The sequence below is a fragment of the Pan troglodytes genome, chromosome 10 (assembly GCF_028858775.2).
Source record: "Pan troglodytes isolate AG18354 chromosome 10, NHGRI_mPanTro3-v2.0_pri, whole genome shotgun sequence".
NCBI lineage: Eukaryota > Metazoa > Chordata > Mammalia > Primates > Hominidae > Pan > Pan troglodytes.
Window position 1 is genome coordinate 48,029,801 of NC_072408.2, and position 17,953 is coordinate 48,047,753.

General features: G+C 54.0%; 1 protein-coding gene across 12 annotated transcripts in view; it reads left to right on the top strand.

Moving 5' to 3' along the window:
* The first annotated feature begins 4,882 nt into the window (after window positions 1–4,882).
* HDAC7 (histone deacetylase 7) overlaps window positions 4,883–17,953 on the top strand; it is a 37,718-nt gene continuing 24,647 nt past the window's right edge. For 2 of the 12 annotated variants that reach the window (XM_063785701.1, XM_063785705.1), the window contains exon 1: window positions 5,379–5,498. Coding sequence is in view for 4 of the 12 variants with exons in the window: in XM_054664326.2 (XP_054520301.1) it covers window positions 5,480–5,498 (19 nt within the window). In the remaining 8 variants the exon portion in view is untranslated. Of the gene's footprint in view, window positions 4,910–5,039; window positions 5,499–12,237; window positions 12,357–14,299; window positions 14,360–17,953 lie in introns of those variants that run through there. The other 10 variants (XM_063785704.1, XM_063785706.1, XM_063785702.1 and 7 more) reach the window with 10 other exon arrangements.

Here is a 17,953-nt window from a genome sequence, read left to right on the forward strand (position 1 = left end):
CTTCTCTCCCCACTCTGATTCACATCTCTGGGCTCTTTCAAAACCCAGTTTGACCGACACTTGCCAGCCTCATGGAGGCCGTGTTCTGTCCTGATGTGCTCCGGTCTTCCCTCTTTGCGACGCACTCATTTGCGCTTGGAAAAATAGAATCAGAAAACTGCTTTAGACTCAGAAAAATAAATATAGATGATCTAAAGCAGCCCCCTCATTTGACAGATGAGAAAACTGAGGCCCAGGGTGGTTGCGACTTGGCCAAGATCACACAGTGAGATTTTTTAAATAGTTGGCTTTGCAAGAGGCTTTCAAGTATTTTATGTGTTTGTTTTGTTTCCTCAACGCTCTGTGACCAATAGAAGGGCAGGTGCTTTGTTTTTGTTTTTGTTTTTAATGTTCTTATCTCCACACTCTGGTTGTGTTGTGTATCCAGGAGCTAAAGTACGCAATTGTAATATTTGTTATGCCATCAGGAAAATAATTCTAAAACTCACAGTGGTACAAATCTTTTCATGTATTATTCATCTGATTTCAGGCCAGCCCTGTGAGGTAAGTAGCCAAGATATTGCTATTTACAAAGCAGGAAACTGAGACTTAGAAAGGTGTGACCCAGGAAGTTAATGGCAGAGCTGGGCCTAAAACTCAAGTTCACTGACTCCCAGCCCAGGCTCCTGATCCCCACAATGTCTCCTTTCTAGCTCTCTCCTGATGCTCCTGGCTGGGGACCTGGCATAGTCAAGGGGGTGACCGTTGCCGTCTTTTCATTCATGGTACCTTCTTTGTCTTGGGCTTGAGGAGACTGTCTGGCTTCCTGCCCCTCCCCATCCTGTCCCAGTGCTTTCTCCTTGTGTCCCCTGCCACATAGTTGGCACATAGACACATACATGTATATTCAGAACTGCAGGTGTCTAGGGCAACAGACCACAGGGGAAACCACATCACCTTTGTTGACTCTGTAGGGAGATGGGGGTAAGGGGAAGGGACCAGCTTAGTTCTCTCCACCTGCCCCAGTCCCCACAGTCATCTACCCTCCCAACCTGAGGCCCTAGTACTTATAGCCACACTGTAGCCTCTTCTTGATCTAGCCATCCAATTCTGGCCCAGAAGGATTTGGCACCTCTTCTCTCAGATCCTGAAATCCTAGATAGGGGTCTGCCTGCCTGTACCCCAAAGTGACACCCCCAACCCTACTCAGAATACTTATACGGTTCCCCTGATTCTGCTGGTGCAGTGCAACAGAGAAAGGTGGGAAACAGGGATGAGACCACATGGCTGGGGTCAGAAACTTGGCATCTGGAATGAGATGTACAGGGACCTCAAGGAAGCAGGCTACACTGGAACAGGAGACCCTGGCAATGCGTTCTTCATTGTTTTGACCTGCTAGGAAATTGCACAGGCTCTGAATCAGACATACTTGGGATTAAGTAACTTACTGGCTCTGTGGCCTTGGGCAGATCATTTTGTCTTTCTGAGTTTTACTTTGCTCATGGAAACAATGGGGATAATAATGAGATTTAAGTGAAAGGGCTTTGAACAGCGTGCGATATGTAGAACATGCTCAATAAATCCTAAATTATCTTTCCTTCCTTCTTTTTCTTCCACTCCTTCCTTCCCTCTCTCCTTCCCTCCCTCCTTCCTTTCCTTCCTTCCTTCCTTTTTTTCCTTTTCTTCCTTCCTTTCTTCTTTCCTTCCTCTCTCCGTTCCTCCTTTTTTTCCTTTTCTTCCTTCCTTTCTTCTTTCCTTCCTGTACTTCTTATATCTCTTATGTCTGGTCCCATGAAACCCTTTATTTGGAGTTGGGGACCTAATCTCCCTTACTAATCTGCAAGTCCCAAACCCTGAGAATTGGCATTTGATTCCAGATCCAGAAACTGAAATGCAAGATCCAAACTAACCCAATACAATGGGTGTCCACTGAGATCTCACTGAACTGAGGCCTTGGGGAAGGAGCACTTTCTGGTTGGCTTTGTGCGAAGTGTGTGAGGATAAGTGCAGGCTGGGGGAGGAATTGTGGCTATGGCCCCCACATCTAGAAGGTTGGGAACGGAGGGTATCAGAAAGTTTGGATAATTTTCTGGGGCTTTAAATCCTGGCACAAAGTAGGCACCCAATAATATTTGTTGAATGAATGAATGGCCCTGTCACTTACTAGTTGTGCAACTTTGATCAGGTTTCTTAACCATAAAGGCCATGCTTTACTCATGAGCATAACAAGGATTATTGTTAAGAATAAATGATCTAATGTTTGTCCAGGGGATAGCAAGGACTGCTACGCAGTAAATGGTAAACAGTAGCTAACTAAGGAAAGAAGGAGAGGAAAAGGAGAAGAGAAGGTCAAGTAGGCCCAGAGTCCCAAAGGGAAGCAGATTGGGGTGCCCTCAGGCTTTGTGCTGGCCGGAGACTCTAGGGAAGGCTCAGGAAGCCAAGGCACGTCTTTTGGGGCCAGTCTCTTCTGCTAGGTGTTCAGCTGAGCAAGCTATGAGAGGCCTGGACTCAAGAGCTTTTTAAAAAAAGGCTCCCCATGGTAACCAGGCTAGAAGAGAGAGAGGTAGCTTGCATTTCTCTGTCTCATGTCTCTAAGGTTCTTGGAGGCTTTCTAATTTATCCTGGTAGGGGACATGTGACTTAGAAACTGGCTTAGGACTCTGCCATGAGGCGGGGTCTGGTAAGTGAATCTGGCAGGGGAAGGAGAGACACAGTCCAGCTTTCCCAGATGCAGGTTGCACATGCTGTCTTTTTCTCTGACTATATGTTGGAGGCGGTGAGTCCTGGTGTGTAGAAAGCCACATGTTGGGCACTGTGTGGACAGACAGGCAGGGAGATAGCCTCTTTATTCAGATCACTCAAAACTCAGTGATGAGGTTAAAAAGAGAAAGAAGACTCACAAATAAATGTATGCACAACGCACATGGTAGAAATGAGCATAAAAGGGCCTGGCTTTACTACAGAAATAGCTACAGAAAAGCTACGGATATGTGTGTGTTGGGGGTTGGGATCAATTGTGGAGCTAGACAAGGGAGATAGCAGGCATGTCGCTGGGGGTCTGCAGTAACCAAGCAGTTTTTCTGGAGTCTGTGGACACCAAAGAGGCATTTGGAAGGAGGATGATCTGGCTTGGAATTGAGGGCTGGGGATGACATACCTAAGGTGGAACAGCATGTGTCTTGGAGAGTCAGCATGGGTAGTTACGGGGTGAAAGAGTGTACTGTAGGTGTCCAGCTGGAGAAGGGTTCTTGAAAGTCATGAACATCTGTCCCAATTCGACAAATAACTCACATCAAGTTTGAATTCTGTGCAAGACACTACAAGAAATGCACCCATGACCAAGGCAGTAGCTGGACTCAGGGATATCCACTCTTGAATGCTCTTGGAAGGAAGAGAGTTGAGACAAGTAGACTAGGTGGGCGAAGGTCAATGTATAAAGACCACACAGTTCAGGGAAGAATTCCTCTTGGCTATGGGAATCCAGGAAAGCCTCCTGGAGAAAGTGGTACGCCACTTTCTTTTTCTTCCAGTTCTTCCTTCCTTCCTTCCCTCCCTCCCTCCCTCCCACTAGATAGGGAGTGGGTCTTGAGGATTGGAAAGATTTCAACAGAAGGAGAAAGGGGCTGGGAGGACATTTCTTTTGGAGGGAGCATGATGAGCGAAGGCAAGGGAGTGTGGAAGCGTGAGGACATGATGGGAAGCAGCCAGCAGCCCAGTCTGGCAGAAATAATGATAGTAATAATAGTGACTAACACTACTGAGCCCTAAGTACCAGGAGGCACTGGGCAGGGATGTGTATGGAGTGTGGTGCCAGGTTGTAGGAGGGCTTGAATGCCAGGAAAGGCTTTTGGGAGGATAAGTTAACAAGCGCAGAGGGGCTGGATCTGCCTGCCGAAGGAGAACTGGGACAAGGAAAGGGGCTGAAGTAAGAAGTCCCACGCTGAATATGCCGGTAGCAACAGATAGTGAGTCCCGAGCTGTGCCTGAGGGAAGGGAATAGAATCTATGGTTTGAAGTTCACCGCCAGCATGGCCAAGCCCTCCTAGGCCACTGTGGGCTCTTGCTTCCAATCAGACATGACTCCACCTCTGGGGCTGCCTCCATTTTTCCTTCTCTGGATTCTTGGGGTTTCTTAGGATTGCGGGAGATAGAATGGGGTCAGGGGAAGCTGCTCCTTGGTTTACAATGGTGGCGCCTCACGCTGCAGAGAGCCCAGTGTTCCTGCGTGGTGGACCTCTCCCCTTCCTAGGAGCAGCTCCAGATTGCTGGAGGCAGACACGGCTGACCGGCTAGCCCAGGAAGCACAATGGCGAGGTCCTTAGCCCCTGACCCCTGAATCTGACCTTCTCTCCAGCTAAAAGTGGAGGGAGAGGCAGGGAGGGCCACTGCCTAAAGCCGGCCCTGAGCTGAGTTTATTAGCTGAGGGAGGGCTGGAGGCGGCTGCATTCCGACTCACAGACTGGAACATTTCTGTGATCCGCTGTAATGCACTGGGGGACACTGGGCACATTGCTGAAGTTTGACTCATAGGGACCGGGAGGGGGAAAGAGGGGGGTTGTGGAGGGAGAGGAATGGGAGGAAGAGAGGAAGAGGAGAGGAGGGAAGGAAGTCCCTTGAGAAATTTCTTTAAAAAAAGAAAACTTTCAAAATCTGCACCACCCCCACACCCTTTTTCTTTTAATAGGAACAGGCTGGACCCTTCCGTTCCCCTCAGCAGGCATGGTGTGTGTGTGGGGGTGCCAGTGGGGGAGGGCTGGGCAGTGATTCAAATCAGATCCTGGAACTTTCCTGAGGCAAGTCGTGCTTACGTGTGTGTGTGTGTGTGTGTGTGTGGTGGGGGGTGTCCGTCTGGGATTCCTTGTATGGGACATGGGACACCACGCGTGTCCCACTGTGCCCGCGTATGGCTGCGTGCTTGTGGGCTGTACGGGTATGTAGTGTGTGCACAAGGGTCCACCCCGAAGCCCCAGTGTGTGCTGTGTAAATGATTCTGCCCCTTGTAAACATGGATGCGTGCTCGTGTACGTTGTGTATGCGAGGGTGCGTGCGCCCAGGTAGCTGGGTTTCCGGGAATTGTGCACGGCTCGGAGCGCCTCGCGGCGGCTGGGGCTCGGAGCCGCGGCCGGCGTTCCGGGTTCGGCGCTGCCTCCCCGGCAGTGCGCCGCGCCCCGCCGCGATCTGGCCGCGCGCGGTGTCTGCGGCCCGCCTGTGCGCCGCGCGGTGCAGTGTCTGCCGGGGTGGTGTGTCCCAGGGCCGCGAGCGCCTGCCCCCTCCCTCCCCTCCCCCTTGGCCCGCTCTCAGACTCAGATAAAGCATTTCCTTCCATTGTCATCCTACCCGGCCGGCCGGGCTGCCAGGGCCCTCCCCCTCCCGGCCCCCTCCCTTCCTCTCGCCGTCTCACAGTCGCTCTGCAGCCTCCGGCGACTGGGGGGATGTGAGGCCGGCGCCCCAGCCCCCCGCCCCGCCATGAGCCCCCCGCTCTGAGGGCCCCGGCCCCTGGATGCACAGCCCCGGCGCTGGTGAGTACTGGGCGGCCGCCCCCCGCCCCGCCCTGCGCGCGGCACCCAGCGTCGCCCGCCCAGGCTCGGCCTCCGGCCCTGGCCCCGGCTCCGGCTCCGGCTCCGGCTCGGGCTCCGGCCAGCCCCGCGGGCCCAGCACGGCTTGCGCCCCCCGACCGCGCCTGTCCCGCCCGGCTCCGCGGGGCTCTGGCAGGCTCTGGGTCGGAGCTGGTTCCGGGGGCCGGAGGGCTCGGGCCTCCCGCGGGGCGCCCACATCCGCCCGCCCCGGGGCAGCTACAGGCCCAAGGGAGGGAGTTGGAGGCCCCGGCCGCCGGTGTGCGGGCCCCACGTCCCATCACCCCTGTTCCCGGGGAGGACGAGCCGAGGGACCGGGGAGGGAGGGACGGCCGCGGTGGCCCGGCGAGGGGGCGGTGCTCCGGGGCGGAAGGTTTGGAAGCGCGAGGGCAAAGGGCAGGACCCACTGAGTTGGGGCTGGGCTTTGTGGGGCTGGACATCAGCGCCCCCATCCCGTGGAGCCGGGCAGGGCCCTACTCAGATCCTTCGGCGGGGAAAGAGGTCCCTTGGAGGGGTCTCTGGCTGGGAGGTTTCTCTGAGCATTGCCCCCCATCCTTGCTCACCCATCAGGGTGAAGAGACACCTGTGCCCTGGTGAGCTGTGGAGGTCAATGCCGGCAGCGGCGCGGGAAGCGGGGCGCCGCAGGCTGTGTGAGGGGTGGGGGACAGGATGTGCACCCCCCAGGCCTGGGGTCTGTTGGTGTTGGGGAGTGTGAGAGCAGGCGGCAAATTTGGCGGATGGGCTGGGTTCCCACGACCAGAGTTTCTAGGCCTGTGGGCCAGGAGAGAGCCCTCTGGGGCCCGCAGGCCACCCAGTGCCCCACCCCCATTGCTTCCCGCTGTGGCTGCCCGTTTGGGTCTGACCTCCCCAGCCACGGCTGCTCCTCACTCCTTCTCCCCGCTGGCTGTCTTGCACACCCAAAGGCCTCCCCCTGCATCTGGACACTGGCTGTCTCGCTGCCAACGCTCCCTGCCCACTCCCCTAGGCAACATCTGCCTGAGGCCCAGCTCTGCCTGCCGCTTTCTAGGGTGAGAATGGGGCATCGGCCCTCAGCGGCCCTGCTGGGAGCTCAGGATCAACTTCTCAGCCTGTTCCCTGGACTTGCATCTGGACCTGTGGGACCTTCCTCAGGACCCCTATTCAGCTATAGGGCTGGAAGGAGACTGTGACTCAGGTCCCTGCCCTCCAATGAGATGCTTTGGCGGCCCTTTCCCGCTCCCAGGACTCCATAGGCTGCTAGGCTGCCGCTACCCATGGGTTATTAAGTCATTTTCTTTTTCTCTGCAGTCATTTCTGAGGGAAACTAAGGCACAGAGTAGTCCCAGTGAGTGGTACCCAGCCCAGTGAACCTAGACTGGAACCAGGTCTTGGACCTGTTGGGACTGGTCCTCTGCCTTTAGTCCCCTGATGTCCCTCCTTGCCCAGCAGGGCCAGGCTCAGAGGCAAGCTCAGAGCTGCCTCCTGATGTTGCACCTGGAATGGTCCTGGTGCAGTGTTCTCCAGAGGCCTCTGTGTCCCTTATTTGGCGGGTGTCTCTGTGGCCACCGGGTCTTACAGTGGGTTTTGGGGCAGGGAAGTTTGCATGTCTAAGCTGTTCACTCCACTTTGACACTGAAGTTCAGTTTCCCCATCAGTAAAATGGGAAGAAAATTCCAAGCACACTTCTCAGAGCAGAGCAGAAGAGGTTGACTATGGAGAGGAGAATGAAGGTACAGTGCTATTATCCACCCCCTCCAGTTTGCTTAGGGATAATTGACCTCAGCTTTAGTCCTTGGTGGCCTCTTGGCATGGAAGCTGGAACTTTCTCAATTCTGATATAAAACCCTTGAGCAAGAGAGAAACTCATGTGTGATGGGGTAGGGAGTGGGGACCCTCTGGTAGCTGTGGGCAAGCATGCCCAAGGACTTGGAAGACAGAAGCCTGTGGAACCCCATCTCCTCTTTGCCTTCTTTCTCCTGGCCTTTCATTAAGGGCTGGTAATTTTGAAGTTGGCAGCGGCCTGAGAGAAGGTGAGCTAATGCAAGGCCCAGGGTCACACAGCCAGGGAATGGCAGGCAGAGGGGGCCAGAACCAGGCCTTCTCACTCTGCCAGTGCCCATTCTGCTGGCCCACCCTCCACAGCTTGGCTCTCCCTGGCCTGCCCTCAGTTAGACTTCGGACTGAGGCCTCCAGTGGGGTGTGGGGTATTGCTGGAAGCAGGGCCTGAATAAAGTCTGGGGCTAGCGGGAGGGCATCTGTCCTCCCGGAGGCTCCCAGGACTGTGCGTTTGTGTGTGTTGGATTTGTTCACTAGATGGGGCACTTCCTCTGGGGCAGGAAGCTTTGATTTCCTGTGGTGATGGTGAGGAGGGGTTGGTAAGGATTAGGAGTGGGGGGCTCAGCTCTGGGCCATCCTCGATGTTGTTGTTTGGAACCACGGAGGGGCAGAGTTTCTGCTTAAGACTGCTTCTCCCAGCTCTGGGGAGGCAGGAAGGAGAGCCTTGGTGAGGAGGCCCAGGCCAAGGCTGGAGAAGGAGGCTGTGAGAGCAGTGAGCTGGGGGTGGGCAACACAGCAGGAAGCCCGGTCAGCAGGTGACCCTGCCGGGTATTGTGTTTCCTTGTAATATTTTCCCCCTGTTTCTGTGGTAACCTTCCCTGGAGGCCCCAGGCCTTAGGGCTACAGGAAGGTGCCCCCAGACAGCCCTTTCCTTAGAGGCCTGAGTATTAGGAGGAGTCCCCAGATCTAGCCACCTCCCTAACCCTTTTGGCTCCCTAGGATCAGGGGCCTGGGAATCTAGGCGAGTGGCCTGAGTGAGCATGGACTCGCGGGCTGGGGGAAGGCCCTTTGGCGTCTTCTGGGGGGAAGGGAGAGGGAAAGAGGGGAGCTGGACACCCGGAAGGGCCCTGAGCAACTTGAGTCGCTGGCCTAGCCTCTTGTTTCCTCCCAACCCATCCCCACTGCCCTCCTCCAGTCTCCCTCCTCCTACAAGGGAGAGGTGGGTAGCATGCTGCCTGGGGCAAGGGGCAGGGGTGGGGGTGGCAGAGGTGGGAGGGATGTTTTCATCAGCAGAGCATAGCTCCTTTGGTCCTGGACCAGTTCCCAGAGGCAAAATAAATTCAGGACAGCGTCTGTTTAGTGTGGGTCTGCATGAGATGTGTGTGAGCACACACTGGGTGCGTGGTGGGTATCTGTGTGTGTACCCCTCCCCCCAGACCCTGTGTATGCTGATGTGGTGGTTCCGGGCAATTTGTGATCTATGTGGTGGTTCTGTGTTGGGTGTTTTGCGAATATGCACACATAAAAGACAGATGTGCATCATCTGTATGGTGCACACCTTTGCAGGTTATGGCCCTGTGTGGGGTAAACATGTCCATATGTATGGACATGTTTTTTGGGGGTATATATCTGGGCAGGAGTGGCTTTTTAATAGAAGTCCAGATGCTGGCTTGTAAAACACCATCTCATTTGGGATTCTCAAATGCGGGTTCCTGGACCATTTGCTTCAGAGTCACCTGGGGAATGTGTTAAAGATAAAGATCCTGGGCCGGGCGCGGTGACTTACGCCTGTAATCCCAGCACTTTGGGAGGCCGAGGCAGGTGGATCACCTGAGGTCAGGAGTTCAAGACCAGCCTGGCCAATGCGGCAAAACCCTGTCTCTACTGAAAATACAAAAAATTAGCCAGGTGTGGCGTGCGTGCCTGTAATCCCAGCTACTCGGGAGGCTGAGGCAGGAGAATTGCTTAAACCTGGGAGGCGGAGGTTGCGGTGAGCCAAGATCACGCCATTGCACTCCAGCCTGGGTGACAGCAAGACTCTGTAAAAAAAAAAAAAAAAAAAAAAAAAAAAAAAAAAAAAAAAATCCTGACTGGACGCGGTGGCTTTGGGAGGCTGAAACAGGCAGATCACTTGAAGGCAGGAGTTCAAGACGAGCCTGGCTAACAGGGCAAAACCCCATCTCTACTAAAAATACAAATTTAGCCAGGCATGGTGGCGCAGGCCTGTAGTCCCAGCTATTTGGGAGGCTGAGGCAGAAGAATTGCTTGAGCCCAGGAGGTGGAGGTTGCAGTGAGCCGAGATTGCGCCACCTCACTCCAGCCTGGGCAATAGAGTGAGACTGTCTCAAAATTAAAAACATTCAGATCATCAGGCCCATTCCAGATTGACTAGTCAGAATCTGAGGGGTGGGGCCTGGGAATCCAGATTTTAACAGGTGCTTCAGGTGATCCTGGGGCAAGGCTGTGTTTGAGGACCACTGCCCTGGGTCAACCTCTTCATTTTTTCTTTTGAGGAAATAGACCCACAGAAGGTACGTAGTTTCTCTAAGGTGACAGGGCCATTAAGAGGAAGAACCAAGAGAAAACTCAAGGCTTCTAAGACCTGTCCAGGACTTTGTGCTCACCCATGTACCCCCTGTGTGTGTGTGCGCATGTGTGCTCATAACTACACTTTGTGATGACATGGACCCGATTGGGCTGGTGCTAATTGGGGCTGATCTTTCCTCTGGGGTCCTGGCTTTCTTGTTTTCTGACTTTGTTCTTCTTGCTACATTCTGCTGCCTCCTTTTTGGAGAAATCCTGGAACTGTTGAGTGTCATCCCTAAAGGTCAATGTTGGCAACCAGGGAACCATGTTGCTGAGCCAGTCACTCAGCAATTCATCCATTCACTGGATCCTAGCTGAGCCTTGCAATGTTCCAGGCACTGGGTACAGATATGCAGTGAACACAGAGGCACAACATCTGACCTCAGGGAACTTCCACTCTCGTGGAGAAGACAAACAGAACAAGTAGGCAAGTAAAGGAATGAGTATGTGTGACTAGTTACACACTGTGATAAGCCCTAAGAAGGAAATGAACTGGGCATGGCAATAAAGAATAACAAGGTGGGACTTCCTTTGATAGGGTGGCCAGGGGAGGACTGCCTAAGAAGGTGACATTGATGCCGTCTCCCACCTCCCCAGGTTGGAAGTGAGCCATCAGAGCCTCTGGAGCTGTGCTTGTGAACTCCCTGGATGCAGGTGGAGGCCCTGGGCTGACCAATGGCTAAGGGTTGGAGCTGAATTGCCAGCCTCTCACTTGGCATGGAAGATAGCAGTCTCCTCCCCTTAAGCAGCCCCAAAGGTTGGCAGAGGGGAGAGCAGAAGGGGGAGCTGCACAAGGCCAAGATCAAGGCCACTCCCTTGCTTGGGGAGCACCCTTTTTCTTCCATGGGGCTGAGTCCAGGGCCCTGTGGCCATACTGAATGTTGAGAAGGAGGCAGCATCTCCCCAGGAGCTCTCCTGTTTCACCTTCCTCCCACCTCCTTCCCTTCTCCGCCATCTCCCCAGCTGGGGAACTACTGTGCCAAGTCCCTCCCCTCTGGTCTAGCCTGCTGCCTCTGTGGCCACTTTACTTTACTTGGCTCAGGAATCACCAAAGAGAGGGGGTCAAGGCCTAGAGGGGACCTGGGCCCTGGAAGAGAGGACAGAACCAGAAAGGAAGGCTGGGGTTGGGACCAGAGAGGACAGGGCTCAAGGGAGGATGGAGGCTGGGACAGGAGAGGCACATGGGAAAAACCTGAGCCCAGATGGCCCTTTGGCTGGGCTCTCCAGAGTCTCTCCTGGGCCCTTGGAATCTGCTGCCCAAACTGGGGGAGACTCTGAGACCAGAGGGCCAGATGGGGCTGATTCAAGACACAGGCTCTACATCAGCTGGGAGGAAATGCCCCTGTCTGGTCCACCTGCAGCTCTACGCTTCACCCCTCTCAGGAGGTTAACTTTCACATCAGCAACTTGGGTGTCAGGTTCCTGCTCTAGGCCAGCAGGCCTCAGCCCCTCTCACCTCCAACCTCTTCTCCCAGGAAGGTTTTTCTGGGGACCCAGAGCTTCAGGCTGCAGGAAGGTGTTGCCTGGCCCTTGCCTTAGATTATTGAGTGTCAAAGGAGCCCTGACTCCAGGTCCGCTTTTCCCCCTGCACACTGCCAAGTCTGCCTTCCACCCTGGGCCTCTCTGGAGGCTGCTCAGTGCTCTTCCCGACTCCCAGGCCTTCCCCGCCCAAGCTCCACAGCCCCCACAGCAGGATGGGGAGGGGACTTCTCCTCGTCAGGAGGGCCCTGGGCTAAGCTCACCATCCCCACCCTGTCTCCGCACCACTTCCTTTTTCCTCCATGTTGCCTGCAGGGATTGTAAACCCTGGTGGTCAGAAGCTTTGGGCCTATAGGGTCAGCCTCTCACCCTGGGGATCCGTAGGGGAACTCCAATCCCCTTCAGTTCAGCTTCCTCCCTGCAGGACCCGTTCCAAGGAGCCTAGCTCTGGCTCCTGAGGTGACCCCAGCCCAGAAGTCCCATTCCCCTCTACCCCAACCCCCAGAATGGCAGGAGGAGCAGGGCAGTCTGGGAGTGACAGGTTCGGAAAGAGTCTGGGGTGGGGGAATTCGGCGATTGGGCTGTAACCGTCTTGTTTTGCTTGCCCCACAAACCTGCACGTCCGGGACGTCCGCTGCGCCCTCCCAGGCGCGTTCAGGTTATAGAACTGCTCTCAGAATGACAGGCTGGTGGCACCCGGCTGGGGCGGGGGGTGGGGAGGTGAAGGGGGGAGCCCCAGGCAAGGGGGAGCTGGAGGGTTAAAAATAGCAGCAGCCTTGTTTCGGTTAGCAAATGTGGAGGCGGGGAGCTGGAGGCGGGGCGGGCGGCGGACGATGTTTGCCCGCAGCGCAGGGCTGTGCTTCCCCTGGGTCCCGGGAGTGAGTCACGGCGGAGACGCTGAGGAGGTGCTGGCGCAGCACCCCACCCCCACCGGGCGAGGGGCTGAGCGCAGGCCTCGCCCCCCAGATTCCAGCGCTGAAGGAGGTGTGACTCTCCCTTCCACGCAGCCGGGGCCGCCTTGAGAGTGAGCCAGGGGCATCGTGTGATAATAGGGAAGAAATGTGCCATTCTGACGCCAGAGACCTGGGTTTGAATCTTAGTCGAAAGGTGTGGGATCTTGAGTAAGGATGCTGATGGCTCTGAGACTCGATTTCCTAGTTTCAAGTGGGGCTTTTCTCTGTGCCCCACTTGGTGCTTAAAGCACTCTACAGATGTTAATTATCGCCTTAGACCCTACTGTATATATGGCAAAGCCTGGCAGGAGAGCTTCCTGTAAGGACGCAGAGGGAGGAATGGGATGGCCTTGGCTGAGTCTCGGTTTCTCCTGCAAGTGTGATTATGGGCACATTTTGCTCTGTGCCTCCACTTCTTCATCTGTAATGTGAAAATAATTACAGTTTCAACTTTATGGAGTTGCTATGAAGATTAAAGGAGATAATGTAAATAAAGTTAGCTGTGTGCCTGGTATGAAGTCAGGGCTCACTGAATATTCATCATCATTATTAATGTTATTGTTCATATTTTTTGAAGGTCAGGGATAGGGAATGTTGCAGACACGAAGAACAGAAACTGGGCCTAGCCCCAGTTCACAGAAAAAACCAGGCCAAATCCCTGTTCCAGATTCCTCCACCCATCGCGGCATGGAACAGCCAGAGCTGTAGCCAGAAGTCATAGGGTGGACCCCTGCTTCTCTTGTTCACTCCTCTCCCAGCCTCTCCCAGTGAGGCAGGGCGAGGAGGGACCCCAGGGCCTTGAAGCCAGCTGGCCCTGGAGAGGGGCTGCTGTGCCAGCTTGGGGAGGGTCTGGGATGGGGCTGCCCCTGATGGCCCTGATGTGGAGTACCTTGCCAGCATCTGCTGGGGTGAACTTTATTTTAGCCCTTCCCTTGTTGCTCTTATGAAGAACAGAGGAGGGGTGGGCAGGTCAGTGATGTCAGCAGTGAGTATTCCCAGCACAGCGGCTCTGGAAGAGGCATGAGGCACTTCTTTCAGGAAATGATCATTATTCAGCCAGAAGGCATTCATTAAGTAAGTCCTGACTTTGTGCCCAGCTCTGTGCTAGGCCCTTGGCGAGCCTCAGGAGAGGCAGAGGACGCTAGGTTGTAGATAACACGGAACCTCAGAGGATATATGGTCCAAGAAGACCCGGGGGCGGTGAAAACCCTGTGGACTAATGCTCACGGGAGCCCGAGGTCACACTTTGACTTTGCTACCATGGGCTGTGTCTATGTACGTATATATGCTGCGTAATTATTACAGAGGCAGTCCATGTGCATTGTGGATACTCAGACAGGACAGACCAGCAAAAACTAAAAAATAAAAAACATCACAGACGCATCAGTCAGAGATCACTGCACATCTTTCCATTTCCTTATGTGTCTTTATGTGTTGTAATTTTTATGAAAATGAGATTACTCTGCATATACTGTTTTTTCAGTCAGTGATTTCCACCTTCCATTACGGTAAATTTTCATCTTACGGAATTCCCAGTTGGCCAGAAATTGTCCTTACAGCTGGTTTGTCCAAATCAGTACCCAGGACCATGCATCTGTCTGTTGAGTGACCTGAAGGCAGTGTAAGCACCCTAGCTGGATTTGTGATCTGGAAAAACCCCTTCAACCAAGTCTCAAGGGCAGCCTGGCTGCAAAAGGGAATCAGGTCACGTGCAGAATCTGCCCACTAGACTTCTGCTGTCTTCCAAAGTAATAGGCAAAAGGAGGGGGATTCTAGGGCACCACTGGGATGGGACCTCTAGGGTATTTACTGTCATTAATGTTAATGTGGCATCCCTGTGAGTGTCAGGATTCACAGCTTGTGGCTATTCACATCCGAGATGCCTCAGTTCGAGATGCCTCAGTTCGGTTTGCCTGGTTCTTACTGTGTGCAGACCAGGGTCTCCATTGTGGCTTCTGCCTTCCTCTGCCCCAGATCCAGGGATGCTGATAGCCGTGCAGCTGTGTTCCTAGTCCCCAGAAAGCGGCCCTGAAGGTAGGTGCTCCCTTTTGCACTTGTGGGTGCTTCCAGCGCTTCCACCTGCCCAAGGCCTGCCCGTGAGTGAGAGACAGAGATAGATAGAGAGAGAGAGAGAGGGACCTTTTCCTCCCAAGAGAATTTACCCCCGAGTACCCACTCTGAGGGTGACTTGCTCTGGTTATGCAACCCGCATTTTGTAGAGGGCTTGACAGTTTCCAGAGAGCTCACGCAGCGTTTGATCCTCTGTGGCAGCCCTGGGAGGTTTGCCCGTTTAGTTATACCCTGCTGGAGGCAGCTAACAGGAAACACTGTAAAGTGTTTAAATGGTACACTTAAAAATGGTAAAATGTACATTTAAAAAGGAAGGGAAATAGAAGATGGAAAAGGAATTGAGGATGGCAGGGGTGGAACACAGCACACTTTGTGGGAACAGGCTGGCATTGGGAGCATACCCTAGGGCCTCACTGTGTCTTGCATCCCCTTGTCCCCTTGGTGGTCTCACCTCAGCCACTACTAGGAGGCAGGCTGAGTAAGCAGTCCACGCCAGTGTACCGATGCTAAGCTTAGGTTCTGGAGTCCCAGCAGCTCCACATACCATCTGTGTGACCTCAGCAAGTTTCTGAACCTCTCTTAGCCTTAGTTTCCTCATTTGCAAAATGAGAATAATAACAGTATATAGGCCGGGCGCAGTGGTTCACGCCTGTAATCCCAGCACTTTGGGAGCCCAGGGTGGGTGGATTCAGTGAGTTCAGGAGTTTGAGACCAGCCTGGCCAACATAGTGAAACACCGTCTCTACCAAAATACAAAAATTAGCTGGGCATGGTGGCTTGCACCTGTAATCCCAGCTACTTGGGAGGCTGAGGCAGGAGAATCACTTGAATCCGGGAGGCAGAGGTTGCAGTCAGCTGAGATTGTGCCACTGCACTCCAGTCTGGGTGACAGAGTGAAATTCTGTCTCAAAAACAAAACAAAACAAAACAAAACAAACAAACAAAAAAACAGTATCTGCCTTACAGAGTTGTGAGGACTACTTGCAATAGTACAGTTAAAATGCTTAGTGGGGGCCTGGTGTGGTGGCTCAGGCCTGTAATCCCAGTACTTTGGGAGGCAGAGGTGGGCGGATCACTTGAGGTTGGGAGTTCGAGACCAGACTAATCAACAGGGTGAAACCCCGTCTCTACTAAATACACAAAAATTAGCCAGGCATGTTGGCACACGCCTGTAATCCCAGCTACTTAGGAGGCTGAGGCAGGAGAATCACTTGAACCCGGGAGGCAGAGGTTGAAGTGAGCCAAGATCGTGCCACTGTACTCCAGCCTGGGTGACAGAGTGGGACTCCATCTCAAAATAAATAAATAAATAAAAATCGCTTAGTGGGAGGAGGTTGCCCTCCCCCCGCCAAAAATGCCTAGGATAATAGCCAGCACACAGTAAGCATTAACACATGATTGTTGATCATTATTAATATTATTAATTAATTAAAATAATATAACTATTGTTGATATTGTAACTTAAACATTTCCCTGGCAGTCTTGGGAATGGGCTGCGTGGCCTTGTGGGTGGCACAGGTGAGAAGAGTGAGGAAGGCACATCTCGCTCGGCCTGCAGCTGGGAGAGGCAGAACCAGTGGGCAAAGCAGGAGTAGGGTACACAGAGGGGCAGGGTCTGCATGAGGAGGGCCCAGGAGCTGGGGTGACAAGGAGAGCAAGGGAATGAGTGTGACACCTCAGAGGGGAGAAGGAGCCACCCCTAGAGGCAGCCTGGGGCGGTGACTGTGCTTCCTGTTGGGGCAAACACTGGCCCTTGAGAAAGACTGGCTCACACTGGCTGCTAAGAGGGAGCAACTGGTCTAAGTGGGGCACCAGAGGGGTAAAGGAGAAGGGGAGAGATGAAGGCAGAAACTGGCCGACTTATCCCCATGTTACAGATAGGGCCTCAAATCTTGCCTGCTCAGGATGTTTTGCTTATGATAGGAAAGATGGCAGTTAGACATCGTGGTGAACTTCCTATCTCAGGGACTGGAGATACTGGAGCAGAGGAGTGAGGATGAATGTGGAACTTATGTCTTTGAGGGCTTTTTGGAACCGAGAAATCTTAGGGTAGTGTGGACTAGGGGAGCCCACTGGCTCAGGAATTCCCTAAGTGGGCAGAGCAGTGCAGGGGCAGGCCAGGCTATAAGCTGAAGGCCATGGGTAATAGGAAGTAGATGCAGGCCCTCCAGGCCTGCCACCGCAGGAAGTAGCTATGCCCTCCCCTTCACAATGGACTTGCAGGGAAGGCTGAGTGGTGGCCCGAGAGGTCCCGGGAGTTGGACAGGGCTGGGAGGACCCCTGTTTTTCTCTGTCAGAGGACAGCAAGGGTCTCCAGAGAGTGCCAGACCCAGAAACCGACAGCCATACGCAACTCAGAATGGCCCAGCTCCCCGGCCTCAGGTTCTGCCAGGTCTCCATCCTTGAGGAGAGGCCACAGGGTGGAGCTGGGGATCTGGGGTGGGGGACAAAGAACCAGGGAGGATGCTTTCCCACCCCCAGGGAGCTCAAGCCGCCGCTGCCATGGTTACATCTGCTTCCTGTTTGATTCATCTCAAACAGCAGAAGTGGAGGTGGGGTGGGGGGGCGACACTGGCTCCCAGCTCAGGCCACTGCTGCGTGGGGCTGTTTACAACAGCCGCGTGTGGGATTCCCAGAAAGAGACTCCAAACCGGACATCCTGCGGCTGCAAAATACCCAGGTGTCAAGAGCTAAAAATAGCTGCCTCAGGGCCCCAGCTGCCCTGAGGTGGCGGAGAAAGAGGCATGCTCACTGTTGCCACCCTTACATCCAGCCTCCTGTTTGGTGTGCAGGAGCTTCTCTGTCCTCTTGCCTCGGACTGACGGAGGCCTTCGTCTGGGTAGGCAGACATCCCGGCTGGCTCACCTGGCAGCTGAGCCTCTGCCCTGATGGGCAGCTGGCTCCTCTGCCTATACAGAGAAATGGTGCAGCTTGCTTTGGGACGCTAATGAGAGAGTCCTAGAGGGACTTGGGAGCTTCTAGAGAAGGGATATGGCAGGGCACTGAGAGCAGGGGAGTTGGAGCTGAGGGTCCTCTAAGACCCCAACCCATTGCCAGCCCCCTGTTTCCAGCACACAGTCCCAAATCATTGCTTGGTTTCTACAAAGTCAACAGTTGCTCCAAATGATTCTTTGAGATTGTCTTCATGGGCACCCGAAGATGACATAGCTTCTGCCCTCTCTCCTGCGCAGGGCTGGGGATTGCTGCTGGCATGGGTCTCTGTGGGGCCGTGTGATTTTTTTTTCCATCTTTCTGCATGCCCATCTAGGTCCTGCATGTGTCCTTCGCTGGCTGGCCTGTGGCGAGTGGGAATGCTGGGGAGGAGGGGTGGAGTGTATTGGTTGAGAGCGTGGATTCTGAAGCCCAATTGCCTGGGCTCAAGTCCCAGCTCAACCTCTGCCACTTGTCTGTGACCTCAGACAAGTTATCTAATACTGCTGGGCCTCAGCGTACTCATTTATCTAATGGGGATGAAACAGTAAATACCTCATAGGTTTGTCATGTGGACTAGATAAGTTAGCAAATGTAGGGTACTTAGAACAACTCCTGGCACATAGT